The 12,742-nt window shown below is 35.8% G+C and overlaps 1 protein-coding gene across 1 annotated transcript in view; it reads left to right on the top strand.

The window, feature by feature from the left end:
• ANKRD31 (ankyrin repeat domain 31) overlaps positions 1-12,742 on the top strand; it is a 129,834-nt gene that overhangs the window by 97,273 nt on the left and 19,819 nt on the right. The window contains 3 exon segments of the mRNA XM_065873656.1: positions 672-768; positions 3,351-4,350; positions 9,838-9,978. Of these exon segments, the coding sequence (XP_065729728.1) occupies positions 672-768; positions 3,351-4,350; positions 9,838-9,978 (1,238 nt within the window).

Below are 12,742 nucleotides of genomic sequence, written 5' to 3'. Positions count from 1 at the left end.
AAGCCCATGTGCAGCAATGAAGACCCAACGCAGCCAAAAGTAAATAAAATAAAAGATAAATTAATTTAAAAAAAGAACTGATAGTGACTCTTATTTTTAAGTACGTATAAGTTATATATAGTAAAAATATAGTATAGAACAATATATAAATATATTTTAAAGTTTACACACACACACACACCCCTACCAAAGTATTAACAGCAGTCTCTTTCATGGAGTGAAATATTGAGGAGAAGGAGTGGTTGAGTGGGATACTCTTTGACTTCTCTTCTCCGTAAACATTCATATTATTTGCAGATTTTCTTTACGTTGACAGTGTATTCCTTTTGTATTTTAAAAAGTACATAATTTTAACAGACAAAATATTTATCTTCCTATTTATTTTCCTTTACTACCCTCATTTCACAGGTAAGGAAGCTGACCAGAGAGGTCAGTGACTTGTCCAGGTTCACAAAGCTTAGTAAGTGGGGTAGCAGGATTAGAATTCAGTCTGGCCTGCTTCTTCTTGATACCATGTTCTTACTTATACACTTCAGGGTACTTCCATAGAGTGACATAATTCCTAGGGAAATAATGGCTTTTTAATTAACAGTAAGGCTAAGTCCTATGTGACCAAATTTAACATTTATCTCTCAATTAACTGACTTTTTATTTTATTACCATGTTTCTAGAACAATACACTGATAAGATGTTAGAGATAAAGGAGGTTATGGACAACGTGCTTACCAAACAGAAGGCAGAAAGGGATGATTTAGCTAAAAAATACAGGTGAGTAAAAAAAAAAATAGGAATGCTTTAGAGTTTTCAGAATTTATCTATTTTTATCTACAGTAGGCCTAGAATTTCTTAAGATTACAAATGTTGCTTGGGACCAGAAAAGGACTTTATGAGGTCATCTAATCTATTACCTCCATGAGGAATTATACTTCCTAGAAAGATGTTTTTCTACTTTATTATTTGAAATGTTCAGAAAAGGACATTTTCCTATCTTAAAAAGTTGTCTACAGCCATGAATTTTATGAAAGCCTTTCTGGTCATGAATTCCATAAGTAAATTTCTTTCCTTAGTAAACTCACATTTTTTACATTAAAATTTTTTCTTTTATGCTATCACAAATGTTGTTCTTCTAAGCAGTTTAATCATGTATATTTTGTGGTTTTGTGTACTTCTAAACTCTCAGGGTCCTTAAAGAGTTTTATCCTGATTATATTGATTATTTACCTCTTATCATCCTTTTTTTTTGAGAAATTTGTTATATGATTTTTTCTTGTTTTGAGCATTATTTTTTTTAGTTTTTCTATTCTTTTTTTCTTTTTTCTTGTGATGAGAACTTTTAAGGTCTACTCTCTTAGCAACTTTCAAATATGTAATACAGTATTATCAACTATAGTCACCATGCTATATATTACACTCCCATGCCTTATTTATTTCATAACTGGAAATTTATACCTTTTGATTACCTTCACCCATTTCACCCACTTGCCACCTCCACCTCCACCAACCACCAATCTGTTCTCTGTATCTATGCCTTTTTTGTTTTTGTCTTAGCCTCCAAATATCAGTGAGATCATACAGTATTTGTCTTTCTCTGTCTATTTTCACTTAGCATAGTGCTCTCAAGATCCATCAATGTCTCAAATGGCAGGATTTATTTCTTTTTTGTGGCTGAATAATATGCCTTTATATATGTGTGTCTTCATACTAATGTTGCTATTTGCCTTAAAATCTTGTAATTTAAAGAGCGTTTTTATTTTCTGTCTGAACTCTTTGTTTCACATAGTTTTAAATGTGATATTAATTTCTTCTTTCTTCTCCTCTATTTATCCAGCTTCTTGCATTTTATACTACCAGTTATTTGCTAATCTGATTTCTTCTTGATGCTTCTTCCACTTACATCTACTACTTGCTTTGACATCCAGTTGGTTTGGAGTTCAGTACTGACAACTCTAAACTGTGTTAGGAGAGACAAGTATCTATACTATTGCTTTCTCTTAAAACGGCTGCTCTAAAAAGATGGTCCCTGAGGATCCCTGAGACCATTTCAAGGGGTCTAAGAAGTTGAAACCATTTTTTTTTTTGCTGTACGCGGGCCTCTCACTGTTGTGGCCTCTCCCGTTGCGGAGCACAGGCTCTGGACACGCAGGCTCAGCAGCCATGGCTCACGGGCCCAGCTGCTCCGCGGCATGTGGGATCTTCCCAGACCAGGGCACGAACCCGTGTCCCCTGCCTCAGCAGGCAGACTGTCAACCACTGCGCCACCAGGGAAACCCCCGAAACCATTTTTATAATAACATTAAGATGTTATTTGCCCTCTTTTGCTCTCATTTTCTCATAAGTGTACAATGGAATTTTCTAGAGGCCACATGGCGTGTGATGATATCATCACTCTAATAGCTAATGGAATGTGCACTTGTGTAGTCTTGTGTTTTAAAATTTTCTGTCTTATTTTCTAAAACAGTAAATATTGATAGATATAACTCAAATAAACAAAAGCTCTTTGCATTCCTCAATAATTTTTAAGAGTATAAAAAAGTCCTGAAACCAAAAAGTTTGAGAGCTACTGGAAACTAAGTGTCCAATATCCTGAAGATCAGTGTGGAATAGGTGAGTATAACCAAAAGACAGGTGTGGATGAGCCAGTTTCCTCCCATTCAGTCTTCAAGCCCCTGAGAGACTTGCTTTAAGGAGGGCACACAGGATAATGCTTATCTGGGTAGTCACTTCAAAGTACCTCACTACAGATTCAAAGTACAATTATTGGGTTGGCCAAAAAGTTCATTCGGGTTTTTCCGTAACATCTTGTGGAAGAACCCAAATGAGCTTTTTGGCCAACCCAATACAATAAGTACTTGATGAATTGACATTTCTCAGGTCTAGCTTACTTATAATTATTCACAAAACAATCTCATCCTCCATAACTAAGGGAATTTGGGTGGAACTTACTCCCAAATTTTACTTCTTGATACACCATTTCACTGTAAACAGGTAAGCAAATTCCAAACTTAAAGAATGGTGTTGCTCCTTGGCCATCAATTTATACCTTCCAACTAAAGGACTACTAGGTATCTAGATAAACAACCCAAGTTTTGTTTCTCTTTTAGGGCTGACTCACAACTGATAAGTAATGATGTGAATATAAATGTGGATAACCACGCTGTCACCTAAAAAAGGCAAACTTATTTACCTCAAGTAAAGCAACAGTTTCCTCTCAAAGAATATACATTGCAAAGATAGTCTCTTGTGTACTTTGAGCTGATTAATTTGACACAAAGTATAAAATCTAAATGATTGCTAAAAAAAAAGTTTTCTACTGTTTTTATATTTTTTCCTCTTTCTGTTTCTTCCTACAGGGTGTCCATAGAGTCATTTAAGCATGGAGTCCTGAGAGAACAACTAGCTAACTTGGCCACAAGGCAGAAGAGCCTTTTATTTGTAGCAAAAAAACAGAAAAAAATAAGCCAGAAAATTCAGAACTATAGGAATGTTACATCTTTGTCTGGTCTTAGTTTCAAGAAGCTGCCATTGAGCTCAGAAATCTCTAATGAAAAGGACAGCCAAGAGTTTACTAGTCTGGAAAATTCAGTACAGCCCCAGTCATGTTCACTTTCTCCTGTCAGCCTTGTTTGTGGAAGCATGCAGGAAACACAGTTGTCTTGGGAAATCTGGCATGACAACCAAAATACCAACACTTGTCTAAATTCAAAGACAGTGAGAAGGGAAGAATTATCTGGAAATGAACTGAATTCTAAACAAAGTGTCAGTGACTGTACCTTAGATAGATTATCAAAATCCAGACTTTCAGATGGCACTAAGAAGATTAAATTACAATCGCAACCTATTTCTTTTATTGCTCAAGCAGAATATTCACAAAAAGAAAATGATCTTACAGATACTACAGCCAAAGGGCATGAGTCCTTTAGTCCTTCAGCAGTAACTGGCACATTAAAGATTTCAGAAACCACAAGTGTATTTGCCCACAATGATGCCAATCCATCAACTGTTATTTGTGATCAGGCTCTTTCCAATTGTGATCCAAAAAAAGGAAACAGGAAAACAGCTTCCCAGCAACCACATATGGGGACATCAGAATCCCTGGTACATCAAGGGATTGATGTCTTTGGCAGTAATACGGGGCATCAGGTGAAACCTTATCTTAGAAAATCAGCTCTTGCTGTTCCACATGCAAATGATAGTCAGAGCTCCTCCTCCTCTGGGTCTGGCCGTCAACATACTGTAAAAAATCCTTCAAAATACAGCACAACTCCTAAAAAGAAATGTATGCAGATAAAGGATCTGATATTGCTAGGAAGAATTAATCCGGGAAATAATATTCTGGAATTCAAAACACAGGTATCCTTTTTTATTCTCTAAAATTACATAAATTTTATAAGTAAGTGAGTAAATGTTGCTGTCACATAGTGTCAGTGTTTAGCTCTAATTAGGGGAATAGGGTTTGGCTGGTCTTCTTGAATGGAGAGACTTAACCATTATATCTTAGCAAGTGAAATCATGCTTCTAAAATTGCCCTGTACATTTTAGTTACAAGCACCTTTAGGCTCTCAGACCAGAATTAGTTTTACTGCAGCAGGAAGGATTTAAGAACAAAATAAAAATAATAAATTGGAGCTGTGTTTGGTTCCAAAGTTTTGGAAACTACCAGTGTGCACTGCTAAAGCTTCCCCTAATAAGATGTATAAACACATCTTCCATAGTAGCTCAATTTAAAAACAGAAAGTGACTTGGAGTTTGGGTAAATATAACTCAATTAAAACAATATCACATATGCATAATAACAGAAGAGGAAAAAAAAGGTTCTGCTAGAAATGCCTACAAATGAGGCTTCCTTTCCCTTTTCCCCCCATTCATTTTTTGAAAGAGGATATAAGAGTGGCAAAGATTGCAGGGTCCTGGAATGCTGCTTTGCTTGTGGACCAATCCAACAGAAAACCAATCCAAGCTAATTGGAATTTAATCTAAATGACCCCTTTTTTCAACCTTTTCTACTTCTGGATTATAAGACTTTTCCTAGTTAATAAGCTTTATTTATAAGTTAGGAGCAAAAAAATTTAATTTTAAAGCTCCAAACTATAGTTTAAACACTAAATTAGCAGCTTGATCTCAGATCCCTTGATGTTCCTGTTTGCTTGCCTGTCAACCAATTTATTGCTAAGTAGTACCTACTTCACATTAGCCAAAGCAACTCAAATTTCAGTTATTAATTGGTTACATTAACTAAAATTTTGACAGCTGTGGTTACTCCTCTGGATCAGCAATGATAAAATTCTAATATAATTCTTTGTATTTCAGCTATTTTTAACAGCTTTATTGAGATATAATTGATACACAATACGCTACATGTATTTAAAGTATATAATTTGACAAGTTTTGATGTATGTACATATGCAAAGTATAAAATCTAAATGATTGCTAAAAAAAAAAAGTTTTCTACTGTTTTTGTATTTTTTCCTCTTTCTTCCTACAGGGTGTCCATAGAGTCATTTAAACATATTGGTCTGTAGTTTTCTTTGGTTTTGGTCTCAGAGTAATACTGGTCTCACAGAATGAATTCCAAAGTGTTTCCTTCTCTTCTGTTTTTTGGAAGAGTTTGTGAATTGGTATTAAGTCTTTTTAAAATGTTTTCTAGTAATCAGCAGTAAAACCATCTGTACCTGGGCTTTTTTGTTGTTGTTGATAGTTTTTTGATTATTAATTCAGTGTCTGCTTTTTATAGTTTTTTTTTTTCAGATTGTCTATTTCTTCTTGAGTCAGTTTTGGTAGTTTGTATCTTTCTAGGAATTTGCTCATTTCATCGAATTTATTGGCATACAGCTGTTCATAGTGTCTCTTATAGTCCTTTTTATTTCTATAAGGTCAGTAGCAATGTCCACATTTTCATTTTTGCTCTTAGTAATTTGAGTCTTCCCTCTTGCTTTTCTTGGTTAATCTAGCTAAAGGTTTGTCCGTTTTATTAATCTTTTCAAAGAACCAATTTTGATTTTTTTAATTTTCTCTATTTTTCTATTGCATGTTTTACTTTTTCCACTTTAATATTTACTATTTCCTTCCTTCTGCTTGCTTTAGGTTTAGTTTGCTGTTTTTCCAGTGTCTTTCGTGTAAGTTTAGGTTATTGATGTGAGATCTTTCTTCTTTTTCAATATAGGCATTTACACTTATAAATTTCCCTCTAACCCACTGCTTTTACTACATCCCATAAGTTTCAGTATGTTTTGCCTTCATTTTCATTCATCTCAAAGTATTTTCTCATTTACCTTTTGATTACTTCTTTAACCCATTGGTTATTTAGGAGTATGTTGTTTGAGTTCCACATAATTGTGAGTTTCTCATTTTTTTGTTATTAATTTCTAATTTCATTCCATTGCTCTTAGAGAACATACTTTGTATTATTTTGGTCCTTTTAAATTTTCTGAGACTTATTTTGTGGCTTAGATAGTGTATAGCCTATGCTAGAGAATGTCCCATGTGTACTTGAGAAGAATGTATATATTCTCCTATCATTAGGAGAAGTTTTCTATAGATGCCTGTTCAGTCTAGTTAGTTTATAGTGTTGCTCAGCTTTTCTCTTTCCCTTTTGTGATATTATTATTATATATATTATTGATATATCTGTAAATGTTATAAACCCAATAATTCATTGTTATAATTATTACTTTATAAAATATTGTGACTTTTAAAGGAGCTGAGAAGAAAGGAGAACAAGTTTATATTTATAACTTTTGATATATTAACCCTCTTATTTATCCTTGCTGGTTCTCTTCATTTGTTCCTATGGATTTGAGTTACCATATGGAGTCATTTTCTTGGCCCAGTAAAACTTCTTCCACCCACCTCCTTTGTGCTTTTGCAAATATATATGTATTATATCCCTATTGTTTTGTACAATTGGTTTAAAAACCAGTTAAGCAAAGAAAGAAGAAATGTGCATTTATATTGTCTTTTGTAATATGTGATTACTTTTACTGATGCTCTTTGTTTTTCCACATGGATTCATATTACCATTTGGGGGTCACTTGATTTCAACCTGAAGAACTTCCTTTGGTATTTTTTGTAAGGCAGATCTGCTAGCAACAAATTTTCTCAAGAGAGGTCTTTACATCACCTTTATTTTTGAAAGATTTGCTGAAAATAGAATTCTTGGTTACAGGTTTTTCTTTGTGTACTTTGAGTGTGTTATTCCACTGCTTCTGGCTTTCGTTGTTTCTGATAAGAAGTCAGTTGTTAATCTTTTGGAGTTTACCTTGTAAGTGATGAGTCATTTTTCACTTACTTCTTTCAATAATTTCTTATTGTCTTTGACTTTCAGTATTTTTACTATGTATCTATTTATTTCTCTCTTTGTGTTTATCCTTGTTGGACGTCATTGAGCTTCCTGAATATGTAGATTAATGTTTTTTAATAAATTTGGGAAATTTTTAGCCATTATTTCTTCAAATATTTTTTCTGCTCCTTTCTCCTGTCCTTTTGGTACTCCCATTATGCATGTGTTGGTGTGCTTAATGGTGTCCCACATTTCTCTGAAGCTTTTTCATTTTTCTTCACTCTTTTTTCTTTTTCTTCTTCAGCTTACATAATCTCTGTTGATCTCTCTTCAAATTCACTAATTCTTTCTTCTGACATTGAAAATCTGTTGAGCCTCTCTATTAAATTTTTCATTTTAGTTATTGTACTTTTCAATTCAACTTCTTTTTGTTTCTTAATAAATTGTTTCTTTATTGATACTTTCTGTTTGATGTGATATTGTTATCATACCTTGCTTTCCATCCTTGATTATGGTTTCCTTTAGTTCTTTGAACATGTATATAAACGGCTGTTTTTTTTGTTTTTTTTTTTGCGGTACGGGGGCCTCTCACTGTTGTGGCCTCTCCCGTTACGGAGCACAGGCTCCGGACGCGCAGGCTCAGTGGCCATGGCTCATGGGCCCAGCCGCTCCGTGGCATGTGGTATCTTCCCGGACCAGGGCACGAACCCGTGTCCCCTGCATCGGCAGGCGGACTCTCAACCACTGCGCCACCAGGGAAGCTCTAAACGGCTGTTTTGAAGTCTTTGTTAAATCTAACACCTGGTCATTCTCACAGGCAGTTTATGTTGCTTTTTCGTTAGTTTATTTTGCTGTATGTGTCATACTTCCTGTTTCTTCGCATGTCTCATAATTTTTTGTTGGACCTGGACATTTTAGAGTAGGCAGTGTATTGTAGCAAGTCTGTATATTGATCCCCATCTTCTCTTACGTTTGTTATTGTTCCCAGGCAAAATATTTGTGCCATGGCTCTGGAGCTTAGGGCAGGAACATGGCAACTTCTCTCTGAATTATACCCCTGCTTTAGGATCTGAGCATTTAGTGGAAAGGGGCACACTAGCCTCTTGCCTTTTCAACTTGCCTCTCCTGACATGAAACCACCACCTTACAAGCCAGGGCAAGTGTGAGCAGGACCCCAATAGTCTCAGTAGCACCTTGCCAAAGGTAGAGACTCTGTCTCACCAGTACAGGTTAAACAGAAGAATTTGGAAATTTTTCTTCCAAATTTGGAAACATTTTCAGCTATTATTTCTTCAAATATTTTTTCTTCCCTCCCCTCGTTTTTGAATTCCCATTACATATATATTAGGCTGCTTAAAATCATTCCACAACTCACTGTGATGATCTTATTTTTTAAATCTCTTTTCTCCGTGGGTTTTTTATGCCATTCCTATTCCTGTGTCTTTGAATTCACTAATCTTTTTGTTTGCAGTGTCTAATCTGTTAACATCATCCAGTGTATTTTTCATTTCATATGTTGTAATTTTCATCTCTAGAAGTTTGATTTGAGTCTTCTTTTATATCTTCCATGTCTTCATGTAACATTTGGAACATGTGGAATATGATTATAATAACTATTTAATGTCCTTATCTGCTAATTCTAACATCTTTGAGAGTTCTCAGTCATTTTCAATTGATTGCTTTCTCTCCTCCATATGGATTTATTTTCCTACCTGTTTCTAGGCCTGTTAATTTTTTATTGGATCCCAGAATTGTGAAATTTATCTTGTTGGATGCCAGATATGTTTTTATTCTTAAAAATATTTTGGGTATTTGTTCTAGAATATAGTTAATTTACACAGAAACAGTTTTATCCTTTTGGGTCTTGCTTTTATAATTTGTTAGGCAGAATTGGAGCAGTGTTCAGTCTAAGGCTAATTATATCCCACTACAGAGGCAAGACTCTTCTGTGTACCTCCCAATGCCCCATCAGTTTTGAGGTTTTTCTAGTCTTACTATTGGGAACAGGTGCTATTTCTGCCCTTTGAGAATGCCATAGAATGCCATTACCTCTACTTCTTTCAAGTAGTTCTTTTCCCAGGCTTGGGTAATTTCCTCACACACATGGCCAATCACAGCTCAGCGGAATACTTAAAAAGGACCCCCTGAAGATCTGCAGAGTTCTCTCTATATATATTTCTCTCTCCTTCAGTACTGTGTCCTGCAGACTCTAGCCATCATGCCTCCCTAGACTATGCTCTGTCTATTCAACTCAGAGAATCCACGGGTTTTGCCTGGATGCCCTCTCTCTGTAACATGACATGGAAACTCTCAAGGCAGTGAGTTGGGACAATTATAGGGCTCACCTCATTAGTTTCTCATTTCTCAGGATCACTGTACTTTGTTCCTTGATGTTCGGTATCTTGGAAACCATTGTTTCATATATTTAGTTTGCCTTTTTTTTTGGTTGTGTCATGTGTTAGGGTAAATCTGGTCCCTGTTACTTCATCATGGACAGAAGCAGAAGTTCATATATTTCAGATACTTTTTAATCCTAATATTTGTTTTATTTTTCACCTCAGGAGACTACCTATAAAGCCAGTGTTTTATTGAATGGCAAAATTAAGGTAGAAAATGGTCAGATTTATCAAAACCCAGTCATCTGGCTCAAGGATCTTCTAGGAGCTGACAGTTATGTGACCTGGAATTATGCTTGGAGTAAGGTGGGTCATTCTTAAATTTATCTTTAACTTCATATTCAAATGGAAAGGTACATATTTTTTGATGATAAAACTATTTCCTTTTTTTAAGAAATCTGAAAGTTCTCCAAATTAGTTTTGTCCTCATGCATCCCTTCTGCAGTGTGCTACATGCTTTCTCCCACAATTCCCATTTGCCAGAATTCCCCACAGCCGGATTGCACAGCTGACTGAGTCTCTCCTTCCTTGTTCCTCACCTAGTCTCAGAAAATTGAATGCCCCCGATCTTCCCCTCTTGTCCCTGCCACCTCACCTCCACAGTGATTGCAGGTCCCTGTGACTCCACATAGAAAATTTGGAACCACTGGTGAATTGATAGTTTAATTAATATGTTACTAGTATTCTGATAAAATAAAGCAAAATATTCCCCTAAAGACGAAAATTATGATAAAGGGGCCTAAGACACACAGAAGTTATGGTGCACTTTTATGTTTGAACATAGTCTTATCCATGAATTGCTAGCCTCCCCAAAAAATATTTCTGAATTTTTATTCAGACTTCCCAGACTTAGTGGTCTCCCGCTCAGTTCTGACTTCTGAGTTATAAGCCCAGTTTAATAACCAATTTGAAGAGTATCGATGACTGACACCCTTGAGTTCCAGTGATCAGCCACCTCCAGATGTCCATGGCACCTCTTCAGGGAACAGTATTGCAATGATTCACCCAGGAAAGTGTGAGTCATCAGACAGTCACCATTACTGTTTCACAGAACTGCAAATACCTTTAACCTCCACTAGCCATTACAGTAAGTCTCCGTGCACCAGAAATAGAAGGTGGTTTCCTCTCTCGTTTTTTGTCCGACTCAGCTCTGCCCACTCTCCTTCCTAGCTCCTATCTCAGTCTTAGTCCCTAAACTCTGCATTCTGGTCTCCTAGACCTCTGTTGCAGGTGCTTCCAGAACAGTGTTTCAGTTCCTTCACTTACATGAGCACATTTAAAATTTTCTCTGCTTTATATTATAGTCTCTCTGTGTTCCTTTTTTCCTGTATTATTATTATTTTTTATTTCCCACCACTGGAGTCACCAGGCCATCTGCTTTCAATTCAACCTGCCTAATCCTTTCCATGGATTCATAAATCATATTTGCATGTTAGTAATTAACATTTTACCCATGGAAATCCCTTTTTATTGCAAAGTTTCTTAAATTCATGATAGATGATATTGTTTTGCTGAAACTGAATCTATGCTCACAGTGTGAATATGGTACTAATTGCTGTAGCTTAGGTTGTTTTGAGCTTAACATGCCTGTGGCCCACTGATGATGACTCAGTCCTCCCACTCTTTTTCTCTGTTGGAACTACTGCATTTTCTGCTTTTGAATAGCTGGATGTGATATCATTTGGCTCTCACTCTGTACTTATATGCCTCATTTACATATCACATTGCCTCTGGTCTTTTCTCATTAGCCATGTCAATTGGAGTCATATTGTTTAACATCTATGTGATAGTGAAGCCAAATGCAAATGTGGGCACTAAAATTAGGGCAATTCTTGGATATAAGATACTCATACAGATTATCTGAGCAAGCTTAGATTTTTTTTTAATTATCCTAAAAATGGAAATAGTTTCAAAAATTACTGTAGGACACTCATGTACTTCTAGTAAATACCACAAGCTGAGAAGCACTGCCCCAGTGAGTTTGTTTACAATTTTTTAAAGCCTCTTTTAAAATTTACCACAGTAACCTCTACCCCTCTTGTCTTGGGGTAACTCCTGAATTCACAGTCACTTCTTGATAGGAGCTTTTTGCTACCTCGGTAAATGTGAACATTTCTACCGACTAGTTCCTAGTACAGTGGTGGGGCTATAGAGCCAGGACTGGTTGGTTGTCAGGCAAGAAATGCCAGAAAACTAGGTCTTGTCCTACATCAGACAGAATGACACAGCCACTAGACACGGAGATGACTCATACCTCGTACCCAAGCAGCTGAGCAGCTGTACAGCTTTGCCAAGGGAATCCTCATGCGTACTCCACTGGACATCACTCACTCCTCTTGCCACTTCAGTCTCCTGAAGTGACCTAGTGCCTGTTCAGTTTGAGTTCTATTCATTGTTATCCTTGTTCATTAAATCACTCCTACCTTGTGGAAAATATATTTTTAACTCAGTGGATTTTCTCAAAGCTGTGTTCTTTGAATGTGTGAATTATCCCTAGTGATGTCTGGGACCTATGGGGACTCATGACCTCTAAGGCTACTAAGGTAAAAGTTTACCCAGCACTAACTGATAAAAATATACTTTAAATCTGAGACATAGGTGAAAACATACTGAGCCTACACATTGATGAGTGTATAAGGTGTGTTGGATATTGTCAGGGTGATAATGTGAACAAAATCCATTCTTTCTTCTTTTTATATACTTGCAGGTAAACTTTATTATTTCTGAGGTATAGCTGATTTCAGCTATACAACATAGTCATTCAAAATCTTTATAGATTATACTTAAATTTATTATAAAATATTGGCTATATTCCCTGTGCTGTACAATATATCCTCATAGCTTATTTATTTTATACATAGTAGTTTGTACCTCTTAATCTCCTACCCCTATCTTGCCCTTCTTCCCTCTCCACTCTGGTAACCACTAGTTTATTTTCTCTATCTGTGTCTGTTTCTGTTTTGTTATATTCATTCATTTTATTTTTTAGATTCCACATGTAAGTGATAACAGAGTATTTGTCTTTCTCTGTCTGAGTTATTTCACGTAGCATAATACCCTCCAGGTCCAT

The sequence above is a fragment of the Phocoena phocoena genome, chromosome 3, assembly GCF_963924675.1.
Source record: "Phocoena phocoena chromosome 3, mPhoPho1.1, whole genome shotgun sequence".
Taxonomy (NCBI): Eukaryota; Metazoa; Chordata; class Mammalia; order Artiodactyla; family Phocoenidae; genus Phocoena; species Phocoena phocoena.
The sequence above is the reverse complement of the archived record's forward strand: the minus strand, read 5'-3'. Positions and strand labels throughout refer to the sequence as shown.